Source organism: Haemaphysalis longicornis, unplaced genomic scaffold, assembly GCF_048455015.1.
Source record: "Haemaphysalis longicornis isolate Haplotype H1 unplaced genomic scaffold, Haemaphysalis longicornis Haplotype H1 scaffold_3, whole genome shotgun sequence".
In the NCBI taxonomy this organism is placed as follows: domain Eukaryota; kingdom Metazoa; phylum Arthropoda; class Arachnida; order Ixodida; family Ixodidae; genus Haemaphysalis; species Haemaphysalis longicornis.
In genome coordinates this window covers 127073962-127093507 of record NW_027526335.1, presented here as the reverse complement: position 1 = coordinate 127093507, position 19546 = coordinate 127073962, and the positions used below count along the sequence as shown (strand labels likewise).

At 46.5% G+C, this 19546-nt stretch overlaps 1 protein-coding gene, 1 long non-coding RNA gene and 1 pseudogene across 2 annotated transcripts in view; 1 reads left to right on the top strand and 2 right to left on the bottom strand.

Annotated features, from left to right (window-relative positions):
* Positions 1-1854: 1854 nt before the first annotated feature.
* The window catches only part of LOC144173423 (uncharacterized), a 145758-nt gene continuing 128066 nt past the window's right edge, over positions 1855-19546 (top strand). Inside the window, exon 1 of the long non-coding RNA XR_013323263.1 lies at positions 1855-1983. This is a non-coding gene — a long non-coding RNA (uncharacterized LOC144173423). The remainder of the gene's footprint in view (positions 1984-19546) is intronic.
* On the bottom strand, positions 4076-5795 carry LOC144173722 (uncharacterized; annotated as a pseudogene).
* LOC144173720 (uncharacterized) lies at positions 6059-7087 on the bottom strand. Its single transcript, XM_077702023.1, has 3 exons — positions 7053-7087; positions 6508-6597; positions 6059-6422 (listed from the first exon to the last, which is right to left on the bottom strand). The coding sequence occupies exons 1-3, from the start codon at positions 7085-7087 to the stop codon at positions 6059-6061; spliced, it is 489 nt and encodes a 162-aa protein (XP_077558149.1).

Below are 19546 nucleotides of genomic sequence, written 5' to 3'. Positions count from 1 at the left end.
AACGGCAGCACCGCTCATTATGGCGAATCACTGCTCTGCACTTCAGACAGCTTTCACAATGAGTGGAATGGCTTTAGTTTTTTACACAGCATACAACGTGTTAAAAAGATACATGAAATACAATACAAAATGCCTCTTTTTTGTAATCTGGCCTGTTGTGGTGTGCCGCAAGAACTGGCCAAAAATATGCATTTATTGGGACATTTACTGTTGGAGAGACACGAGCGGAAGAGGGGTGCGTTTATTAACTCAGGGCGACAAGATGTTAAAATCAGGTAACCATAGTGACGATCATTTCTGTGTAAATGTGGAAAAAATTGTTATTCCAAGTTTCGAGATTCAAATGCTTCCTTCGACGCTGCGTTTTGCGGTTATAAAAGGCGGCTGTTGATGAAGTCGAAGAAACATTTATAAGACAGCGTGCGTCTTCCGCTTTCATAGCTAGGTTTGGTGATGAATTGTTTCAAAAGTACAGTTTTGAGAAATGTATATTTATGACTCTCCTTTAATAGGCCACTAATATGGCGAGATATCCTTGACTCACTACCAAACGGCTAAATATTAGGGACATATTCTTCGTACGTGTGCGCAATACGTGTAGAATTGGAGGACGAGCAAATGGTTATATAGATGAAAATAGCACGACACTAAATTTTACATCGATGGTGCGTATGATTTATGAAAATTTTTCTATATCGGAGTTCTTGACTGTCGTATTTTGCCCTTGTGCAACACTTTACTTTAATTTTTTATCGTAACGCCTGTTTTTTTTTTTTTTTTTTGCGAAAATATACGTGATCAGTCGCTTCATCGAAGTTCTCCTTGCATGTTGGTTCTTTTTTTTCTTTGCCCGCGAATTTTACTCGCTCTAACGTTCTAAGCCCCTGAACTTCTAAATGGCGAACGCTCCCGTAATTTTTTTTATTTTGGAGGCGCACGTTTATGCACCAATGGAATTGGTTATGATCGAAATTCTCCGTTTTCTGTCCCCGTTATCGCACGCACACGCCTAGCAACTTCTTCCATTTAGGATGATGGTACACAATGCAATGAAGTTTTGGCGAAAACATTTTCGGTTAGTAATAGTTAAACGAAAATGTTTTCGCCAAAACTGCATTGCTTTTGTGAGGTTAGTTTGTACGCTAAAGCACGGTTCCACACAAACGTAAACACGTCACAACGCTAACCAGCTGTGCATGTAAGGTAATGCTAAGAGATTTAACGACAAGAAAGTGTACGATGATCTGAATGGACAACTGGAAACTCGTTCGTTACATTTGCCCCCGTAGAATACAAGAACAAGAAGCATATGGAATTACAGGTATATATTCTGGTAGACACTTTCTTACTTCTGAGGATTTTGAGTTAAGCCTTCCAATGAAGCGAAAAAGGAAAGCAACACCGTTTAAACAAACAAGTTGTCAGGATATCAAAGCAGCCTGCTGTGTGGAGGGAAAACGATAAAAAAGCCACTACGTTCTTCTCCTTTTGACCTTTCAAAAACAAAGGTGTTGTCGATATTTTTCTTTAAATGTCACAAATTCCTAAACAATGTCAATACTTTATTTTCAGCGCGGCGTGAATCATTGCCGACAAAAAAACATTCGTATATGTTTTTTTAAATCGCAGTACAGGCAAGCGAGGTAATATTGTGCGCCGGTTTCTTGTACAACTATTTACTCGGTTAACAAATTATTTTTTGGTTAATTATTATGGTTAACTGTAGGTACTTTTCGGTAAATATGAATCGTGTCCAAGACAAACAATAGGTGTTTACGTCATCTTGGGGATCTAGCGTCTACAAGAAACAATCAAATATTGTTTGAAATGGAGCCCAAATAGACAATGCTGTGATAAGGGTCTGAACTTGATTACTTGGAGTCCACGTCTCTGCGCAGCAGCCAAGCACTCTCACATTTTGGGATGCTTGGGAGTTGATCAGATACTTACTCTCACTTTGGAAACTCTCGTTCGAAGCCACATGTAAGTGTAGATCCTTTTATAAAACATCCGCCAAGGTAGGAATGTGTGCGAGGTAGTCAGTATATCTTCAAGCAAGAGATAGCGGGGGATAATACCTCTCAATAATGCGAAACGAACCGAATTAGAATGGCGCACCTCAATTTTGTCAAGATATTGGTAGCTACGCCGTATACAAAAACACTTTATAGATTGTCGTCTACCCGCTCGCACTCCTTGTCACATTGGAGTTTTTGTAGGACATCTGCTCGCCTCATCCAGCCGGAATTAAAGACACCGCGTAGTCATGTTTTCACCCCCAGCACTGCTCTTTACCCTCTTAATTACACAAGCACGGAAGGCGGACCCTGGAGGTGATTATCACGAGTGTTCACCGCATCCATATTTATCTCAACTTTAACATATATATATATATATATATATATATATATATATATATATATATACAGCAACAAAGTTTTCCTGGACGCCGGTAGAATACACACAAAAATGGTTTCGACCACGGTAAAAAAAGAGAACAGATTTAATAACGTTTCGGCCGAGGGACCGGCCTTCGCTTTTATATATATATATATAAGCTTCATCTTCCCTGAAGAGTCATTTCGTAAATGCAAACAGTAGCCAGAAGGATTAGGAAAGGATATTGCAAAAGCATGTTTAGCGCAAGGTTAACGTGACAGCTACAGTTACGGGTGTGTCATTATGCCTAGATCCTTATTCGCATGCACTAGTTTGGCTTCAAACAAGTTGCTCATTATAACTATACCAGAGTCCTCCAGTGCTTTTCTGGTCCCGAAACTCCGGCGGAAGTTTCATTCAGGGACAAAAACTGCCGCTAGGATCTCCCTGTTAACGTGAAGGCTTCGCCGGAGTTCCGCGACGCTTACTGGCCGGCTGCTTGTCCGTCGGCAGCGCACCTACTTTCATCTGCTTTTCATTTACACTTGTAAGTAAAAACGCGAGCAAAGTGTGCATGTTTTTGAGTGAGTTGTTGTCGCGTACCTTGGCTGCGAAATAGGGGCAAGACCACGCGTGTTACTGAGGCGTATATGTTGCCGTGTTCATGTGTTGCCGCAGGAACCGCAACGTTTTCGCTTTGGGAGGGCGGATATCTGGCGTGTTCTATTTTTTACTAGCCGTTGCTGCCGCCTGCATGATTTTAGTTCACTAGTGCCACAATTAAATTGGTGTACAGTCATGGGCGACTTGCTGCGCTGAGCAAATAGGTATGCAAACAGCACATTGGGTTAGCTCTGTATCTGCGCGATTTTATAGCGGGCTAGTAATGTAAAAAAAGATCTACATTCCGAAAGTGAGCTTGGACACCAGGAAAAAAATGCTCAAGAAATGGAAGCAGCATAATGGGCGCGCGTAGGGGGGTAGGAGTAAATGTTACAGCCTTGAACGACTGCTCGGCGGCCCACATAGATATAGGTTGTCTAACCGATAAAAATCGCAAGCTCAGTGCCTGATAGTTAAAATACATTGATTGATTGATTGATTGATTGATTGATTGATTGATTGATTGATTGATTGATTGATTGATTGATTGATTGATTGCGAGGTTTAACGTGCCGGCGCTACACAGGCGATGGGATGCACGCCGTAGTGTAGCTCCCCGGATTAACTTTGACCACCAGGTATCTTCCGAAATCTTGAACACACCAGCGTTTTCGCTTTTCCCCTCCACCAGAAAAGCGGCCGGGAACCCGCGGGATTCGGCTCATCAGCGCAACGCTTTAGCTATTGAACCGCCGCGGCGGGCAAGTTAAAAAAAAGATGCAGGCAATGATAGCTATGCACCACTTTTCATATTCAAAATATCTGATTGGGTAATCCAAATGTGGCCACAGTGGATTTTGGTAGCGCACACAGATGACAGGAAGCTGTTTGACCGATGTCTTACCGTAGCAGACGCATGCGCATGCAAAGGTCTAGAAAGCTCACCGCGGCTGTGCGGTACAGGTGTTTATTCACACAACTTTATGGAAATAGCATGACGGATGCAGGGAAATAATCAACATCATAGCAATCTGCGTTACTTGCAAACACAAAACACAACAGTTGGACTTGACATATTCCATGAAAAACAGAACTATCCAGCAGGCTTGTTGCAACTATTTTCTGGGCAATTTGCTGCCACGTTCCTCGCGACAGCTTGTTTTTCTCTTAGTGTAGAAGTACAGGTGGCACCTCAAGAAAAAATGAACAACCTCTGCTGTGGTACCCACACAGTGCACTACAGCCCACACCAGAAGAGGCAGTGCTGCTGTGGAGCAAAACATTAGCGACACAGTTCACATACACATCGGCACATGCAACTGGGTCCACAGTGAGTTCCTCAACATGTCCTTCAACAATGCGCAAGAGGCTAAAGTGCTGAGATGGGGGCACTGGCAGGAATCCTCTTGGCTTCTTAAGGATTAGGTTAGTTGGCTCTCGTGTCTGGCTCTTCCGTGTTCTAACGCAGTCGATGCAGCTCATCGTTGAAAACTTCTTCACCACGTAACTGGCGAGAAAATCTAGGATGCATTCTTTGGTGAAGAGCGTATCGTCAGGCACAGATGCATTGTTCGCTGCCTGTCCCGGCTCCTCAACAACGTCATTATGAGGACCGCCAACATGTCAACCTGAAAAATACATTCCAAGTTTCAAATATTTCAATGTATAGGCTGAGATTCATAAACGCAAAAACACATTATGTTTCAGTTGGTGTTTTGGTTACTTTTGTAGTGGAACTGCTCCTGAAAAACAAAACTAGAGTAAGGACTAACATAACTGTGATTTCTGCAAGTAAACGACAAACAAGGGGCACTTTACCTGACCAGAGGCAGGTCTTCTCTAGTCTAAGACGCCCTGGAGCTTGAGCAAGAGCTGTTGTTCATCTCCCTCGACCGAAGCCTGTTTCGGTGGCCGGACTAAGTTGTTCGCAGAGAGCATCCGATAGATGAACAAAAAAGGTTGCAAAGTTGGCTGTCCTGCGTCACCAACAACATGCCTGACGATGCTGAAAAACCCCTTAAGACAAATAATCAATTAATCGCGAAAATGAGAAATTTATAGCAAATTTATACACATAAAAGTAAGCATGTTTACCTCTAGAAGATCTTGTCTAAAGTTCCCAATGAGTACTCAATGAAACCCAGACGACGGCAAGCTCTCGATGAGTGCATCTGAGCTATGCAGTGTTATTGTGTGGGCTACACATGTCTGCTTACTGAGAAAGCAGACTTGCCTCTGAGTGAGTAACGTCTGGATACATTTCTCCCAGTTCTCTAGCCATGCAATGCTGCTCTTCAAGATCTGGAATAAATTTACGCTGCATCTGTAGTACAGAAAAGGAACTTCATAACACACGTGAGATTCTCACAGCAATGTGTTGTGATTCGTTGAATCGAACGTGGTCTGGCCTCCGGGAGTTCAGGCAGTCGAATAGCATGTTCAATGTTATCGCGAATTCGGATATTGCCGGCGACTTACGGAGCTTCTCGCAGTCTTTCTTTTCGCTATAAAACTCCGTGGTGGAAGTAGTACTCTCACTGAAAAGCTGTAAAATGTGTGGAAAAAAGGTTTCACATTACTTTCCAAAACACGTGTGAACAGATGTTTCTGAAATACAATTTGCACTCTACATAGTTGCTTGCATGACTTGACTGGACAGCCCACTTCACGTTAATTTTTTGGAAAGCATTTTGGAAAATGTGGGCTTTCGTTAACTTCGGTGCAGCACGGAGCCCAGCCTGTTCTTCCTCGTAGTCCAGTTTGTGCTTGTAGTGACAGTGAAACACCTCCTGTCCTTGAGGCAGCTGCAACATAAGGACAAGTGAAACATTTGTTTGAAATGTATTATTGATGTGCCGGTCAAAGCGTTCAAATATGAATTTTTTACTTACAAAAAAGTTCCAACTTTCAGCCAGTTATTTCTGATGCACCTAATTATATGTGGTGGATCTATTACTACGTGGACTTGCTTTGAGGGCTCACACGGGTGTTCAACACGTTTGAAGCTTGCGAATGTCACCGTTGACACCTTGAGAGAAAAAAAGTCTACTAGTACAGGTCTTTTCCTACTGCATCACTAATCACAGCTTAATAAAATTCTAAAATATGTTCTCAGAGATCTCAAGGCTGACTGCTTTGATGTGGAGTTGTCGCACGTCACTGCGTCAACAACTCTAGCGTTTGTGAGGTGAACAATGCACTGCAAAAGAAGCTTAGCAACAATTGTTCCTGGCGTAGCAGTGGAAGCACAAAATGTGCCCACAGTTTGCGACCACCCTCCCTGAAAAGGTTGAAACAGAAAGGCCAGCACGTGGTCACCGTCCTTGCCATGATCCCCTGTTCGTGTGTGTTCGGCGAAATCCATCTTTCCCACCAAGGCCATGTCCGAATTGCGAATGGGAACGCTTTTTCTGACGCTCAATTCATTGAACATAAGCGCCACGCGGAAGTTTTGTGAAGGTTAATAACTTGTCTCAATGACGTAGCTGAACATGATACAATTATAGAAATAAGTACTGCTTCTTACCTCGACGTTCTCTTTCTGGAACTGCTTCTAGCTTTTTACGCAGGACCGTGAACAAAGTACTGTCGAAACCAAAATCACCTTTCAAATTCCTGAGGTAGCCATAGAGGGTGCGAGGATTCGGAAGAGGCAGAAATTCATTTTCATGGAGAAAAGTGTGCACTGCTGTGGACTTTATCTTGAGCAGCAGGCAGTCGTAAATCCGCTCCTTTTCGTACCTCGAGAGAAAGGATTGCAAATTTGTTTTCCACTATGAGCTTGTTGGAAACAATCCATGCACAACAAAAAAACATGAGAATGGTGCTCTAAAAACTGCAGACAATATATTCGCCCAAACAAACCTGCATTTTTCCTGAAATTACAAAGAACACTACACAAAACAAAACGGCCCAACCAATGTCTGCCTCATTAGCGTATTGTTTTGCGGTGCAACACATACAAACACATGGCGACTAAATGAAGGCTATACCTAGAGATAACATTTTAAAACGCAAAACGGTTCATAAAATAGCGCTGTAACGTGTGCGATGGAATATTTGGAACTTACCGCGTAGCTGTTGCAGACATCGCGTTAGCTTTCATGCGCTAAAAAATTAGTTTCTCGCGAGCCGAAAGCTTCTGGACCTTTTGATGTAATCTTCCGCTCCCATTCGCTTGCAATGTCAATTTCGCAATCTTCACGTGGCACAAACGAGGCTGCTACTTAGTGCTTCGAAGCAGATCTTTTACTGCTTGGAGCTCTGAGATGGAGCAGACATCTCCTTTTGTCTGGCATGCAGTCTCTGTGCCGCTTCCAGTGCTTATCGCCACAACTGTCAAACGAAGAAATATTGATCAATATTGAGAATGCGACATCACACAGCCCACAGGCAATAGAGGCCCTAAACACAGTGAAACAAGAAAGCAGGGCAACGCTTATGGAGGCTTATCATCTCCGGATGCGCCAGGATCGCAGGTCTCTGAGTTAACAGTAGCTGCAGTGCCATCGTTGTTAGGCGATGAAACGCGACGTCGCGTCGCAGGCGGATTTTCTCTTTCTGAGCACGACCCTGGCTTGGGCTGCGTCAGACACGCCGGCAAATTTTCAAATAACCGGAGTATGGCACTGGTGCGGAGCCTGAGCTTCTCGTGCGGGAGAAACGCAATTTGTCAACGTATTCTGAACTCATCAGCTCGAATAACGCCCATTGGGTCGAAATGTATATCGCACATACGAACGGTCTTCGACTAGAAGCTGAACGCATCCGTCTCCTGTCGCGGAATGGCTCGCTTCCACCGGTCGCGTTGTTCACAGTCGCTAGGAAGGCGAACAGCAAAGCATTTTCAGTTGTAAACCGATAGCCAGAGCGGCAACCAGGCACGGTCCGAGGCATGGTAGTTCGTATAATTTGCCCTTTCTGATGAGTGGAGAAAGCTACATCACAGAACAAACACACCAGCCAGACTGCGCCACAACGCACTGCAAATGTATGCCACAGCCTTTCTTAGGCGCCTTCAACTAGGGCCCCTAAAATTACTAAGGCAGCGCCAACTGCTCCCTCCTTCTCCGCTGCTCTCCTTTTTTTCTTTTCCCTAACCCTCAGCGCTGCGATCCTTTTAGCTCCCGGTGCCGCCATTTTTGTTGTTCGCATCGGCGCAGACACCCTCGCATTGCTTCGGGCCGCTCGCTGCAGCTTTTCGTGCAGTTTTTTCCTGTTTACGCGCCCTAATCGCAGCTTGGTAGCATTTATAGGATTTCTAGAGCCCCGTTTTACCAACACGTACTAAGTGAGGCTGCTTTGTTTTATATATTTGGCTACAAGAGGATATTCGTGCCGGGTGGATGCCGTTGGCGCGTATACGCATAGCGCGGTGTTTATGTGTGCGGCAGGACCGAACGTGAGCCTTGAAAATTACTTTGTTGCAGTAACTCGATTCTTCCATTCGCGCGATTGAGTTGTGATCGGGCAAACACTCCACAGAGGATATGCACATGGTTCGCGGCAGTATACAAAACATGTCATTCGGAAATGCAGTTCGAGCGCTGTGCTGGCTGTCGTGCGTTGGTTGTAAATCATTAGGCGCCGCTCAGTCTGCGCCGCATTTACTATTGACATACATCCTACCTCAATTATGGGCATTTCTAGGTGCCTTGACGTTTTCGTTGAACATGTTTATGTCACCCGCACGTAATCTACTTTGAATTAACTAAATACATGCACACCACTTTTGGGCCCATATGCAAGTACAGCGACGTTATACTTTCATGCGCCGAATAGAATAAATTGCGCGTGTGGCCGTACAGTCAATTGCAAAGCGACTGAGAAACGTAATTTTGTATCCCTGGGAACAGGCACCAGAGAAGTAGTAGTTCAATCGATCGGGTAAACTGTGAAATTTTATTCTGCCCTCAGTTCTCATACGAACGAGAGATCCGGTCTCTTGAAAAACAATATATATATATATATATATATATATATATATATATATATATATATATATATATATATATATATAGGGTGATCAAAGTTAAGTCGACAGGGTTGTTTAAAAATCGGCGCATAGATTTACGCGAAGACCTCCTTTACAGTGAGGTTATGTGCCCAGGGACACACATAATTAGGAGGTAATTATTGATGTAGGTGGCTTAATTAACTAAAATTGCTTAATTACTTTTTAGTGGCTACAGTAACCAGGCATGTTTGTATTAGAAAGTTCTGGCACATATTCTGGCACATTTGTACTTGGCACTCACACAGGAACACACAGGAATACACTCACATAACTACACCCGAAACAAAGCCAAAACAGCAACCATATCAAAATGATTAGCAAGAAAAAAGGACAAGGTGTATCACAAAAACAAACTGGTACAACCAAATAAATATTTATTGCAAAAAAAAGGTCCGTAATAACCTCTTGAAGGTGGCTTGTGCAGCTGATCGAGGTGGCTTCTTCTGAGAAAAACTGCTCGCACTGGCATTTGGGCTCATTATTTTTACGCCAAGCTTCTCCAATATCAAATAGGTCCTTCATGAAATGATGGTATTGTGACGAAAAAAAATATTACCACCGAGTCTGACATGCACTACAAACACTCCGCAAGTATAAAAATAATGCACTGCAGAGGAGAGTTAGCGACGGTTCAACCGCAGCCTGGTCAAATTCGTGTTCGCGCATATCTGGTTAGTGCCACATCCACGTTCAAGGAACTTACAATGAATGCGTTCAAAAAGCGCTTTGCCGGACAAAAATAGCTCTCTTGAAATGTATTCGTCCAGTGCCTTTTTGTTCACGTCCCAACAACCCGATAGGCCACGCCAGTGACAATTAAGCTGAAGTTAGCGCGCATACTGCAAATAAATGGCCTCGCATGTAAAACGTATACAAGAAAGAAAGGACGTACAGCCGTTGCGGTGCGAATATGCCTTGCAAGTGCCCACTCAAACGTGCGCGAATTTAGCAAAACGACAACAGGAACTGCAAATCAAACGTACATACGTCAACTGTGCGAAAACTAGATTAGCTCGCGTTCAATTTTTTACCTGGCGGCACATTTTGTGTTCTCTCTATAGCCGCAGTGTTTGCCGCACCGAACGAGCTCATATTACGCAGCAAATCACTAAAATGACATAAAAATGGCCATATAATACTACCCGGGTCGCTTACACACAAAAATGACTTCGGGCAACAAAGATCTTACACGCACTCGACACGCTACGCGGTCACACGCAAGCTGCCTTGTGCAAAACAAGCTCAATACAGGTACTTCAGGCACGGCAACCTTACAACTGGCTGGACACGCTACACCACCGCTAATTTTGCCGGGAAGTAAGCACGCACACAACAAATACACGGCCTCCGGTCCAAAGCAAAGCTTACGACGTGAAAAACTGTCCACTGCCCATAATGCCTAATCAGAACAAAGGGTGGCCGACCATGCGGACCGAGTACGCATTTCTCTGTAAGCGACAGCTCAAACGCGTGCAGAACTTAACAAAGCGAGAGCAGAAATTACGAAACTTACCTCGAAAAGGCGTGATAAGAACGTCAAGTTGAAGCCACCCGTCCAAATCTATGGAGCGGAAATTTGTCTTTTCCGTGTCGCGTTTCGTGACGCAATTACGAGCGAAGTCTTAAAGGATATTCATTGTTTTCATACATTTATGCTTAAGTTGTTTTATATGTGGGATGAATGTGAGTTTGTTGTCAAACACCACACCTAAAACCTTGTGCTCCTTGTTCACAGGAAGCGACACGCCATTAAGAGTAATGTCTGGGTCTATATGGACCCTGCGCTTCCTGGAGAACACAACGCAAGAGCTTTTTGCAGGATTCAATTTAAAACCATTCTTGTCTGCCCAGCCGGCAAGTTTCTTGACGCCGAGCTGGACTTGACGTTCGTCTATTGACATATTACATGATTTAAAAGATATCTGCACGTCATCTACATACATGGAATAGGAGATCGTTGGTGGCAGTCCTTTTCCAAGAGAGTTCATCTTTACTATGAAGAGAGTGGAACTCAACGCGCCATCTTGCGGCACGCCATTTTCTTGGACGTGAACCTTTGAGAGTGCACAGCCAACTCTTACTCCAAACGTTCTCTCTGACAAGTAACTAACAAGGGTGTTCAACATGTTACCCGAAACACCGAATGACTTGAGGTAACTAAGGATCCCATAACGCCAATCGGTGTCGTAGGCCTTCTCGAGGTCTAAAAAGACAGTTAAACAGTACTGCTTATGCACGAAAGCATCCTTCATGTATGAGTCAAGTGCTACCAGTTGATTGTTCGTCGATCGCCCCACCATGAAGCCTGCCTGGCAGCCCTCGAGAAGGCCGTGGTACTCAAGGAAGTACACGAGCCTGCCATTGATCATCTTCTCGAAGAGCTTGCACAGGCAGCTCGTCAAGGCTATAGGACGGTAGCTTGAAGGGGACGACGGGTCCTTTCCCTCCTTCAAGAAATCCACTACTATGGACTCCCTCCAAGAGTGTGGGATGTGCCCCGAAAGCCATATTTTATTATATAGATTTAGAAGTGCTTCAAGTGTGTCTGCCTGTAGGTGTTGTATCATTGTATATGTGATGTCTGGGCCTGGAGCTGAGGGTTTACACGTGCTCAAAGCAGCCCTCAGCTCATACAGTGAAAACTCTGAGTTATAAGAAGATGTTGACCTATTGTTATCTAGTATAGGCTTCTTTTCGGCCGTTTGTTTGTGTATCATGAAAGTGTTTGTGTAGTGTGCTGAACTGGACACGTGTTGGAAGTGTTCTGCGCGTGTGTCAGCCTGGTCTTCGAGTGTGTCCCCTGTTGTGCTGACCAGAGGCAGGCTGTGTGTTTGTTATCCTTTAAGTTTGCGTATTCTTGTCCATACTTTCCGTGTGTCTGTGTAGGAGTTTATTTACGTTATGAAGGAACGCCAACTCTCTCGTTTTGCCTCACGGCGCACACGTTTTACTAACGCCTTGGCCGGTTTGAACAAAATGAGGTTACCCGACGTGGGGTACCGACGAAGGGCATCCCACGCCTTGTTCTGGGCCTCTCGCGCCCGCCTACGGCCCTCATTCCACCACAGCCTCCGCTGGTTGCTCGGGGTTCCAGAGGCGTGGGGAATGGACTTTTCGGCAGCGTCGAGGATGTGCGCCGTCAGCAGTTGGGTAGCTTCTTCAACGTGTAGGTGTCCTAAGGATGTGTGGTGTAGTTTGGATGTGTCTGTAAATGTATTCCAGTTAGCTCTTGCTTCATTTAACTTTTTATGGGAAGATGGACTGCTCGGGCCTGTACCTATATACGTTAATGAAGTGGGGAAATGGTCACTACCACATGGGTCCGTGACCACACCCCGCTCAAGACATGGAAAGAGAATTGCAGAACCAATAGCCAGGTCAAGATGTGAGTATGTGTTCTGACCTATGTTTGGTATGTAGGCTGTTTATTGTTGAAAAGACATGCTTCTGAAGATGTGAGGAATTTCTCTATCAGGCGACCTCGGGCATTCGTTATGGAGGAGCCCCAAAGTGGGTTGTGTGCATTAAGGTCGCCTGTTAGAATGTAGGGTTCGGGCAGCTGGTCGACCAGCGCCTCGAAGTCAGAGCTCGAAAGTGCATAATCAGGACGAATGTAAATGGAGCATACCGTTATCAACCTATTAAAAATTATTGTGCGGATGGCTACCACCTCAAGGACGGTGTTCAATGTGACAGGGTGGCATGCTAAGGATTTTCGGGCGATTATGGCCACACCGCCAGAAGAGTGTGTGCAGCCATCCCTGTCATTTCTGTATACCAGGTAGCTATTCAAGAAATTTGTGTGTTTGGAATTCAGATGTTTCCTGGACACACATTACACTTGGCTGATTGGCATGCAGAATCTCATAAACGTCGTCAAGATTATTCAGAAGGCCTCTGCAGTTGCATTGAACAATATTTTCTCTTTCGGGGCTTGGACTCTTTGAAGGGATTTTCGTACCTTCTCTACTGACCTGGACGTCGCAGCCCGTTACTTTCGTTGCGATGAAAGCCAAAAGGGCTCGACGTCCATGTCGTCATCTGAAGGCAAGGGCGTGCCCAGCAGACTGGGCCACCTCGTCGTGGTACCCTTTCGGGTGTTCTTTGCCTGCGCTGCCAGTGCCCAAGGCGTGGGGAGCACCACAGATGGCACAGGCAGTGAGGCGGGGGAGGGGGTCGCTGCGACTTCCTCCATTTCCTCCGTGCCCTTGCGTGTGCTTTGGGCCGGTGGAGAGGAAGCAGTGGATGCAGCGGCATCGCCAACAGACGTTGTTGCCACCACAGCCGCTGCTGGGTGAGCGAGCGGTGCAGAGGCTGCTTGGGCTGCCCGGGCCAACCCTGGGGGGGGGCGGGGACGGGACCAAGTCAGACTCGCGGTACTGGGTCGCCGCCAAAACCAGACGCCGCTCCGCCCCCCGGCGAGCAGCGTCGGCGTACCTCCCCATGGGGAAAGAGGCGAGCCTCTTTCACGCCTCTGGGAAGGTGATGTTCTCTGTGACGTTCACATTAACGATTGCCTTCTCCTGCTTAAACTCCTCGCACTTTCGAGAGTAGGCGGCATGGGGTCCCTGGTAGTTGTCGCGGCTTAGGGTTGACCATGGACAATTATCACCTGGATGATCATGGTAAGCACACTTTGCGCAGGTCAGACGACCACGGCAGGAGTTGGTTCCGTGCCCGAACCGCTGGCGCGCGTTTGGAATGTAGGGCTGGACATTACAATGTACAAAACCTGCATTGACGTACTCTGGGAGTGTGGACCGGTCAAATTAAGGATAGTGTGCTTGGTCGATACTACTTTGTCATCCCTCCTCATAGTTATGCGCCTCATAGCTGCCACACCCTCATTTCTCAGGCCCTCCAGCAGGTCAGCATCTGTCTCATTCATGAGGTCTAGTTCAGAGATGACACCTTGAGTACTGTTCAGGCTGCGGTGGGGTGTCACCCTGATTGCAAGTCTGGCTCTGCGAGTTTGTTCAAGAAGGATCTTGGCATACTGTTGGTTGTGTACTTCAACCAGGAGTTCACCAGTTCTTTGGTTTTTGGCCTTATATTTGTCACCACTGATGCCCTCCAGAAATTTTGCTATTAGGAACACGGACTGTGATGCAAGAGGCTTTTCTTGTTCAGTAGATTCCACCACCAAAAAACGGGGGTAGTTATCGGGCTTTGGATGACTGCGGGTTGGGAGTGGCGGAAATGAACCTTCGGTGCGGCCCCTTTTCAGGGGCCGATCATGTTTGGGGGGGGTTACGATTTACCATATGGCATGTAAAAGAAGCAGGGGACGGGGGTACTTTTTTATCAAACCTTACCCTGATAGCCTGAGAGGTCCCGGAGCTCCCGGCCTGGTAAGCAGACAGGGAGCCCATCCGCCGGAGCTTGACCTGGGCTCCGACGGCCACCGTTTGATGTTTCTGCCCTTCACCTTAAAACTCGTTACCATGGTCGGTTACAGCGTGAGTATGGGGGCTCGGGGTCCACGGTGTGGCCAACACCGTCACCAAGATTGCTCAAGGTGCCCCGTGCGGGGTGACGCAGCAATCTCCCGCCTCGTCTATCGCCAGTGTTTCCATGATGTCTCGTCCGATCCTGCTGCTCTTCCTGCCGATAACCGCGATTTCATGCAAATAGGCTTAACAGTGGCAGTCTCGAACCTTATCTTCCCCAGACTCATCGCGCTACCGCGCATAAGCTTTGATACCCATATGAAGCTCTCCCATAGTATTACGGAGAAGTTTTGTGACCAGAAAAGCATAGGAGGACTCTGGTTATACAGAGGAGCTGAGGGTGACGTCTGGGGTCATTTATCAGACCTAGAAAGTCAAAAGATAGAGAATGAGGCTTTCGACAACACGATTCGTAAGGGTGCAATACTGATGCAGGTAGCGAATTCGATGACGATTAAGACTCACAGGGACGAAATGGACGCCATCTTGCATTGTCGGTTACTAACATTATTATTTCTCGATGCCCTGTGTTCAAAAAATCGAGAAGAGGCAAAAGGTCCTTTGTTAGAAGAGAAAGCCGAGATGTTTGCCGGACTTTGGACGCCGACATGCTACTCGGCGTGGAAGAGGGAGAGGGAAAAAAATGCCCATTAGATTACATGGCAGAAGAGAAAAGAGAAAGAGAAGAAATTAAAGAAGACAGAAAAATAAAAAATGACGTCCAGTTTCTGAGTAGTGGAATTAAAAAGTTTGCCTTCTATACTTTCGATCGCTGCAATCACGCCAATCTCCTCCATATAGTCGAACAACGCCTCCAGTACTTTGCGTTGAGCTGGTGGAGATGGCCATGGACTAAGAAGTACTTTCCAGGTATTTGGTTCTGGGCTGAGGCGCTCTAGTTTCTGCACAAGACTGCACCTTGCGTGTATGTATTCGGAGCATTCGAGCAGCAAATGCTTCACAGTTCTCGGCGACCCGCAGTTGTCGCAATAAGGGTTTGTGGTGACACAAAGTCGAAAAAGGTATGACTTCGTAAACGCTGCGTTGAGACGAAGTGGGTGGTAAAACGTCTCTTATCAGCGCGGAAGTACCTCTGGCAGCCTCACCCCGAGCTCAGGTTCTCTGTAGTGTAGGAAAACATGGTGGTGCTCTGGAAGAGACCAGAGACGGTTCCGTTCCATTAAAACGAGTGCCTTCGCCATAGTTGTGGCATTACGCCTAGTGTGAAAAACTCCTCCTCACATTGCGCCTTTCCAGGCTCCTGCGGGCAGCTTTATCCGACTTCTCATTTTCTAGAACACCACAGTGACCGGGAAACCACTGAAACAATATGGTGGCCAGCATCGTTGGCAAAGTGGCGCAGTTATGTGATGTCATGAGAGGCATGTTAATGAATGGTGAAGCAGTCGCTGCATTTTAGGCTTTGGAGAGCCGCCTTCGAGACTGTGAAAACAGCTCATTGCTTCGGCTGCTGTCGGAAAATGTAGCATATAGTTTCCTTGATGGCGTGAAGCTTGGCGGTCATAGATGATGTCGCACGCTCGAGGCGATAAGATAATGTCTGGCCAGTAGAGGGCACAAACATACCGCAGGAACTGCACTCAGGTGTGCAGGAGCCGTCTGTTAACATGTGGTGTGCTTCAGAGTACAGCCGGCTGATATGGTTAAAATGCTAATTGTAGGAGTTCACTTTCAGGAATGGTCTTTCCGGGGAAGCTGCATCTACGTCAGTTCCGGGGATGCTGCATCTGATATCTAGGGGCGAAAGGGTCCACGGGGGAAATTATATATCATTGTTTTTGGTGCCTGGGAGGGAACAGAAACATTTAACGTCCTGAGGGTTTGCCCGAAACTCGAATTACCATTTTCAGCCATGCGTGTTGGTATATGGCTTTTGGCGTGTAGCCGATCACGCAGATGTATTCGCGCAGTCTCATGGAGTCGAATGACGTCCAGAGACAGACAGGCAGCTTCAGTGATCGTACCTAAGCACGACGACCTTTTCGGGAGGCCTAGGCAGATGCGGAAGCACTTGTTTCTGGCCGCATCTAGCTGCTTTCTGCTTGTGGTTGGGAGCTTCTGGGGGACAGGAGGCTGTAACGCAGTAGACCGGCGACATAGGCTTTGCAGAGCAGTACCATAGAGCGGCAGTCACTGGCCCAGCGACTGCCAGCGAGTTACCCCTGGTTTTGAGAGATTGCGGTTATTTTTGTACGCATTTTCTTCACTTCAGAAGCCTGGAACGATTTTGGTCTATTAGGATTAAGTGGATATCTTTTCATTTCCTTGCGAATAAAAGCAATGGCAACACCTTTCATGGTAGATAGGTGGAGTCCTCTCGGTGAAGGGTACGCAGATATTTTTGCGATAATTTTCTTGTACTCTTTGCTGCGTGGCGCAACGCCATCGCGACGCACCGCAGATACAGAAATCGTCCGTATAAAGTGTGAAGTGGGCGGTAGGTGGAAGTACTGGCTTTGTGTGGATAAGAGTCACGTTGAAGGGCAAAGGGCTCAAGACGGCTCCTTGAGATACTCCTTTCTGTATGGTATAGTAGGAAGTTGGGCCACCCGGCGTGGGCATGAAAAGTTGTCGCCCTTGCAGATAACTTGAAATCCAAACGTAAAGTTTTCCACCAAACCCAAGAGCAGCAAGGGATGTCAGAAAGACATCATAAAAAATTGAATCAAATGCCGATTTAATGTCTAAAATACGGCAGTAGGAACATATAATTTAAGTAACTCTTCTTCCAGAGATGAAACTATTTTCACAAAAGCCGTTCACCTGAGGCGGAAAGAAGTTTTTGCTCTAAAGCTACCAGGCCATTTGGCTGAATATCATTTTCTCCATAATTTTCCCGACACAGCTTAGCAAAGTTATTGTTCGCAAAGAGTAATAAGTTGTTGGTGGTTTAACAGGTTTTAGGATGGCCGCTAGCTTAGCTACTTTCCATTCGGAAGGTACTGTGCCACAGAGCCCGATTGTAATATAATATACTAGGAGACGCAATCGAGAGTGATGGTACAGGTTAGAAAGGTGAGAAATGGCCTCGTAAGTTATGCCATCGTGACCAGGTGAAGAACGTTTGTAGGCACGAGAAATGGCTGCGTTGAGTGCGTATATGGCAAAAGGAAGGTCGATGACGGGGAAAGCCGCAGGTGGGACTTCGGAAGAGGCACTTGTGGGACGTGTCGGCGGTACTGACCTTGTAGACAGTAACCTACAATACTCTTTAGCCGCATGTTTCAGTGAAAGGTCGTCATGAAATGATAACGCTCGGAATGGGTGCAGCTGCTGAACATCGCTGCGCACTCCCTTAACGACGCGCCAAATTCGCGGTGGAGGTTTGCGAACGTCCAGTTTTGAGCAGTAGTCCCGCCATCGCCGTCTGCTCAACTTTTCCGAGTGGCATCTTACCTGCCTCTGCATTCTGCGAGCCTCTATAACGTCTCAACGTCTTCCCATTTTTTTTGTGCGTCGTGCCTTACGTTCCGCAGCCTGCGAAGGGCTCGTAATCTTTCATAGTCTTGGTCTGTCTTCACGTTGAGACGCTCGACCATGGATCGGGAGCACTCCTGAGGGCAGTTGGTCACCGTTGGAATCCGGTCTTCGTCTCACGTTGCCTCCTGAATTCTGGTATTTACGCGGTCTTTGTAGGCTTTGCAGTTCAGGAGTTCGATCCTCTATCCCCCAGGACGCGCAGCCCCATTGGGAGAGGATATGAGTACGGGATAGTGATCGTTCCCTCTCGTTGCTAAATGTGTTTTCCAAGCAAATTTTCATACGAAATGGCTTGATACAAAGTAAATATTATTGCAGCTGCTGATTGCCGCATTTTTTGGAACGTAACACTGCCTTCATTCAGTGGCTCTATACTATATTTTATCATCAGCTCGGCGAGTCTTGCGCCACGGGAATTTGATTGTGCGCTCCTACAAATTTCGTGGTGTGCATTGAAATCTACGGATATTAGGTGTGGCGGAAGAGTGCTGGTGATTAGACTTTCAAGCCTTCAAGCATCAATGGCAGTCCTTTGCTCCATAAAGGCAGCAATTAATGTGAATGGGCGAGTGACAATTTTAGTCCTCGCAAAGACGTACTGTTCCGTTTTATGAGGTGGGACAGCCACTGCTGCAGCAGTTACATCATTGCGGAGACCTTGCGGAGCAGTTACATCATGCTAAATTATTGATCAGGCGTTGGTTAACGCTGTTTACTCTGGCGAAGACAAAAAAATAGATTTGTTACGAAATGACGCACTTTGCCCACCAGCGTTCAGACAAAAGCTGCTGGCAATGCAGTAGATGCGAAAGTAAGAGGCAAATACAAAAAAAAACAATTGTTTAAAGGAATAGAGCACGGTCTTTACCCTGATGCGCGGGGTGAATACGCCGTACCCACAGTTCGCAGAGCTGGCTTGCCCTCTACGATCATCGCCGCCTATATTCCACCTCGTGTACTACAGGATTTAAATCGTGTAGAAGGCAGCATCACCACTACACCAGCCCCGCACATCTTGACCGGTGACTTCAACACCCAACATCCTACCTGGGGCAGTAGGAAAGCGACGGCTAAAGGGAGGCACCTTCTGAACATTCCCCACCGCAAGGTATGTGCGTTGTCAACTCTGGAAAGCTCACCTTTTGCTGCGGAAAGATGTCAAGCGCCCTCGATGTCACGTTTGTTTCTCTCATAACTCGTCCCTAGGACGAACTTGGCAGTGGACATTGAACAACATGGCAGCTAACTTGCGCAGACTTACATTGCAGTGGATGGTCTCTCGGGCTCTCGTCCACAGTGTGTGATTCGTTCGTCTGACTGGGAGACATTTAGAACTCTGGTGGGGGAAGCCGTGGACTCGGTGAGCTCATATGAAGCCTGCGTGGACACGATGTCAAGTGCTCTAAAGTCAAGCAGCAAAGCACTGAGGCTTCCGCATAGATACAACGTCGCTGACTGGGACTATGAGAGGCTTCGCGCAGTGCAACTTAGAGGACAAATACGAGCGCGCCGGACGCAAAGCCTGAAGATATCGCACCTTCAAGACGACCCCACAAGGTGATTCGGAGGCATATCAAGAAGCTCGCCAAGCGTGAGT

Coding starts and splice junctions, on each gene's coding strand:
- LOC144173720 (XM_077702023.1), bottom strand. CDS start 7,087: ATGAAAGCTAACGCGATGTCTGCAACAGCTACGCG. Junction 6,598..7,052: donor ATGTCTGCAACAGCTACGCG/GTAAGTTCCAAA, acceptor TGGCTACCTCAG/GAATTTGAAAGGTGATTTTG. Junction 6,423..6,507: donor CCAGAAAGAGAACGTCGAGG/TAAGAAGCAGTA, acceptor AAACTTCCGCGT/GGCGCTTATGTTCAATGAAT.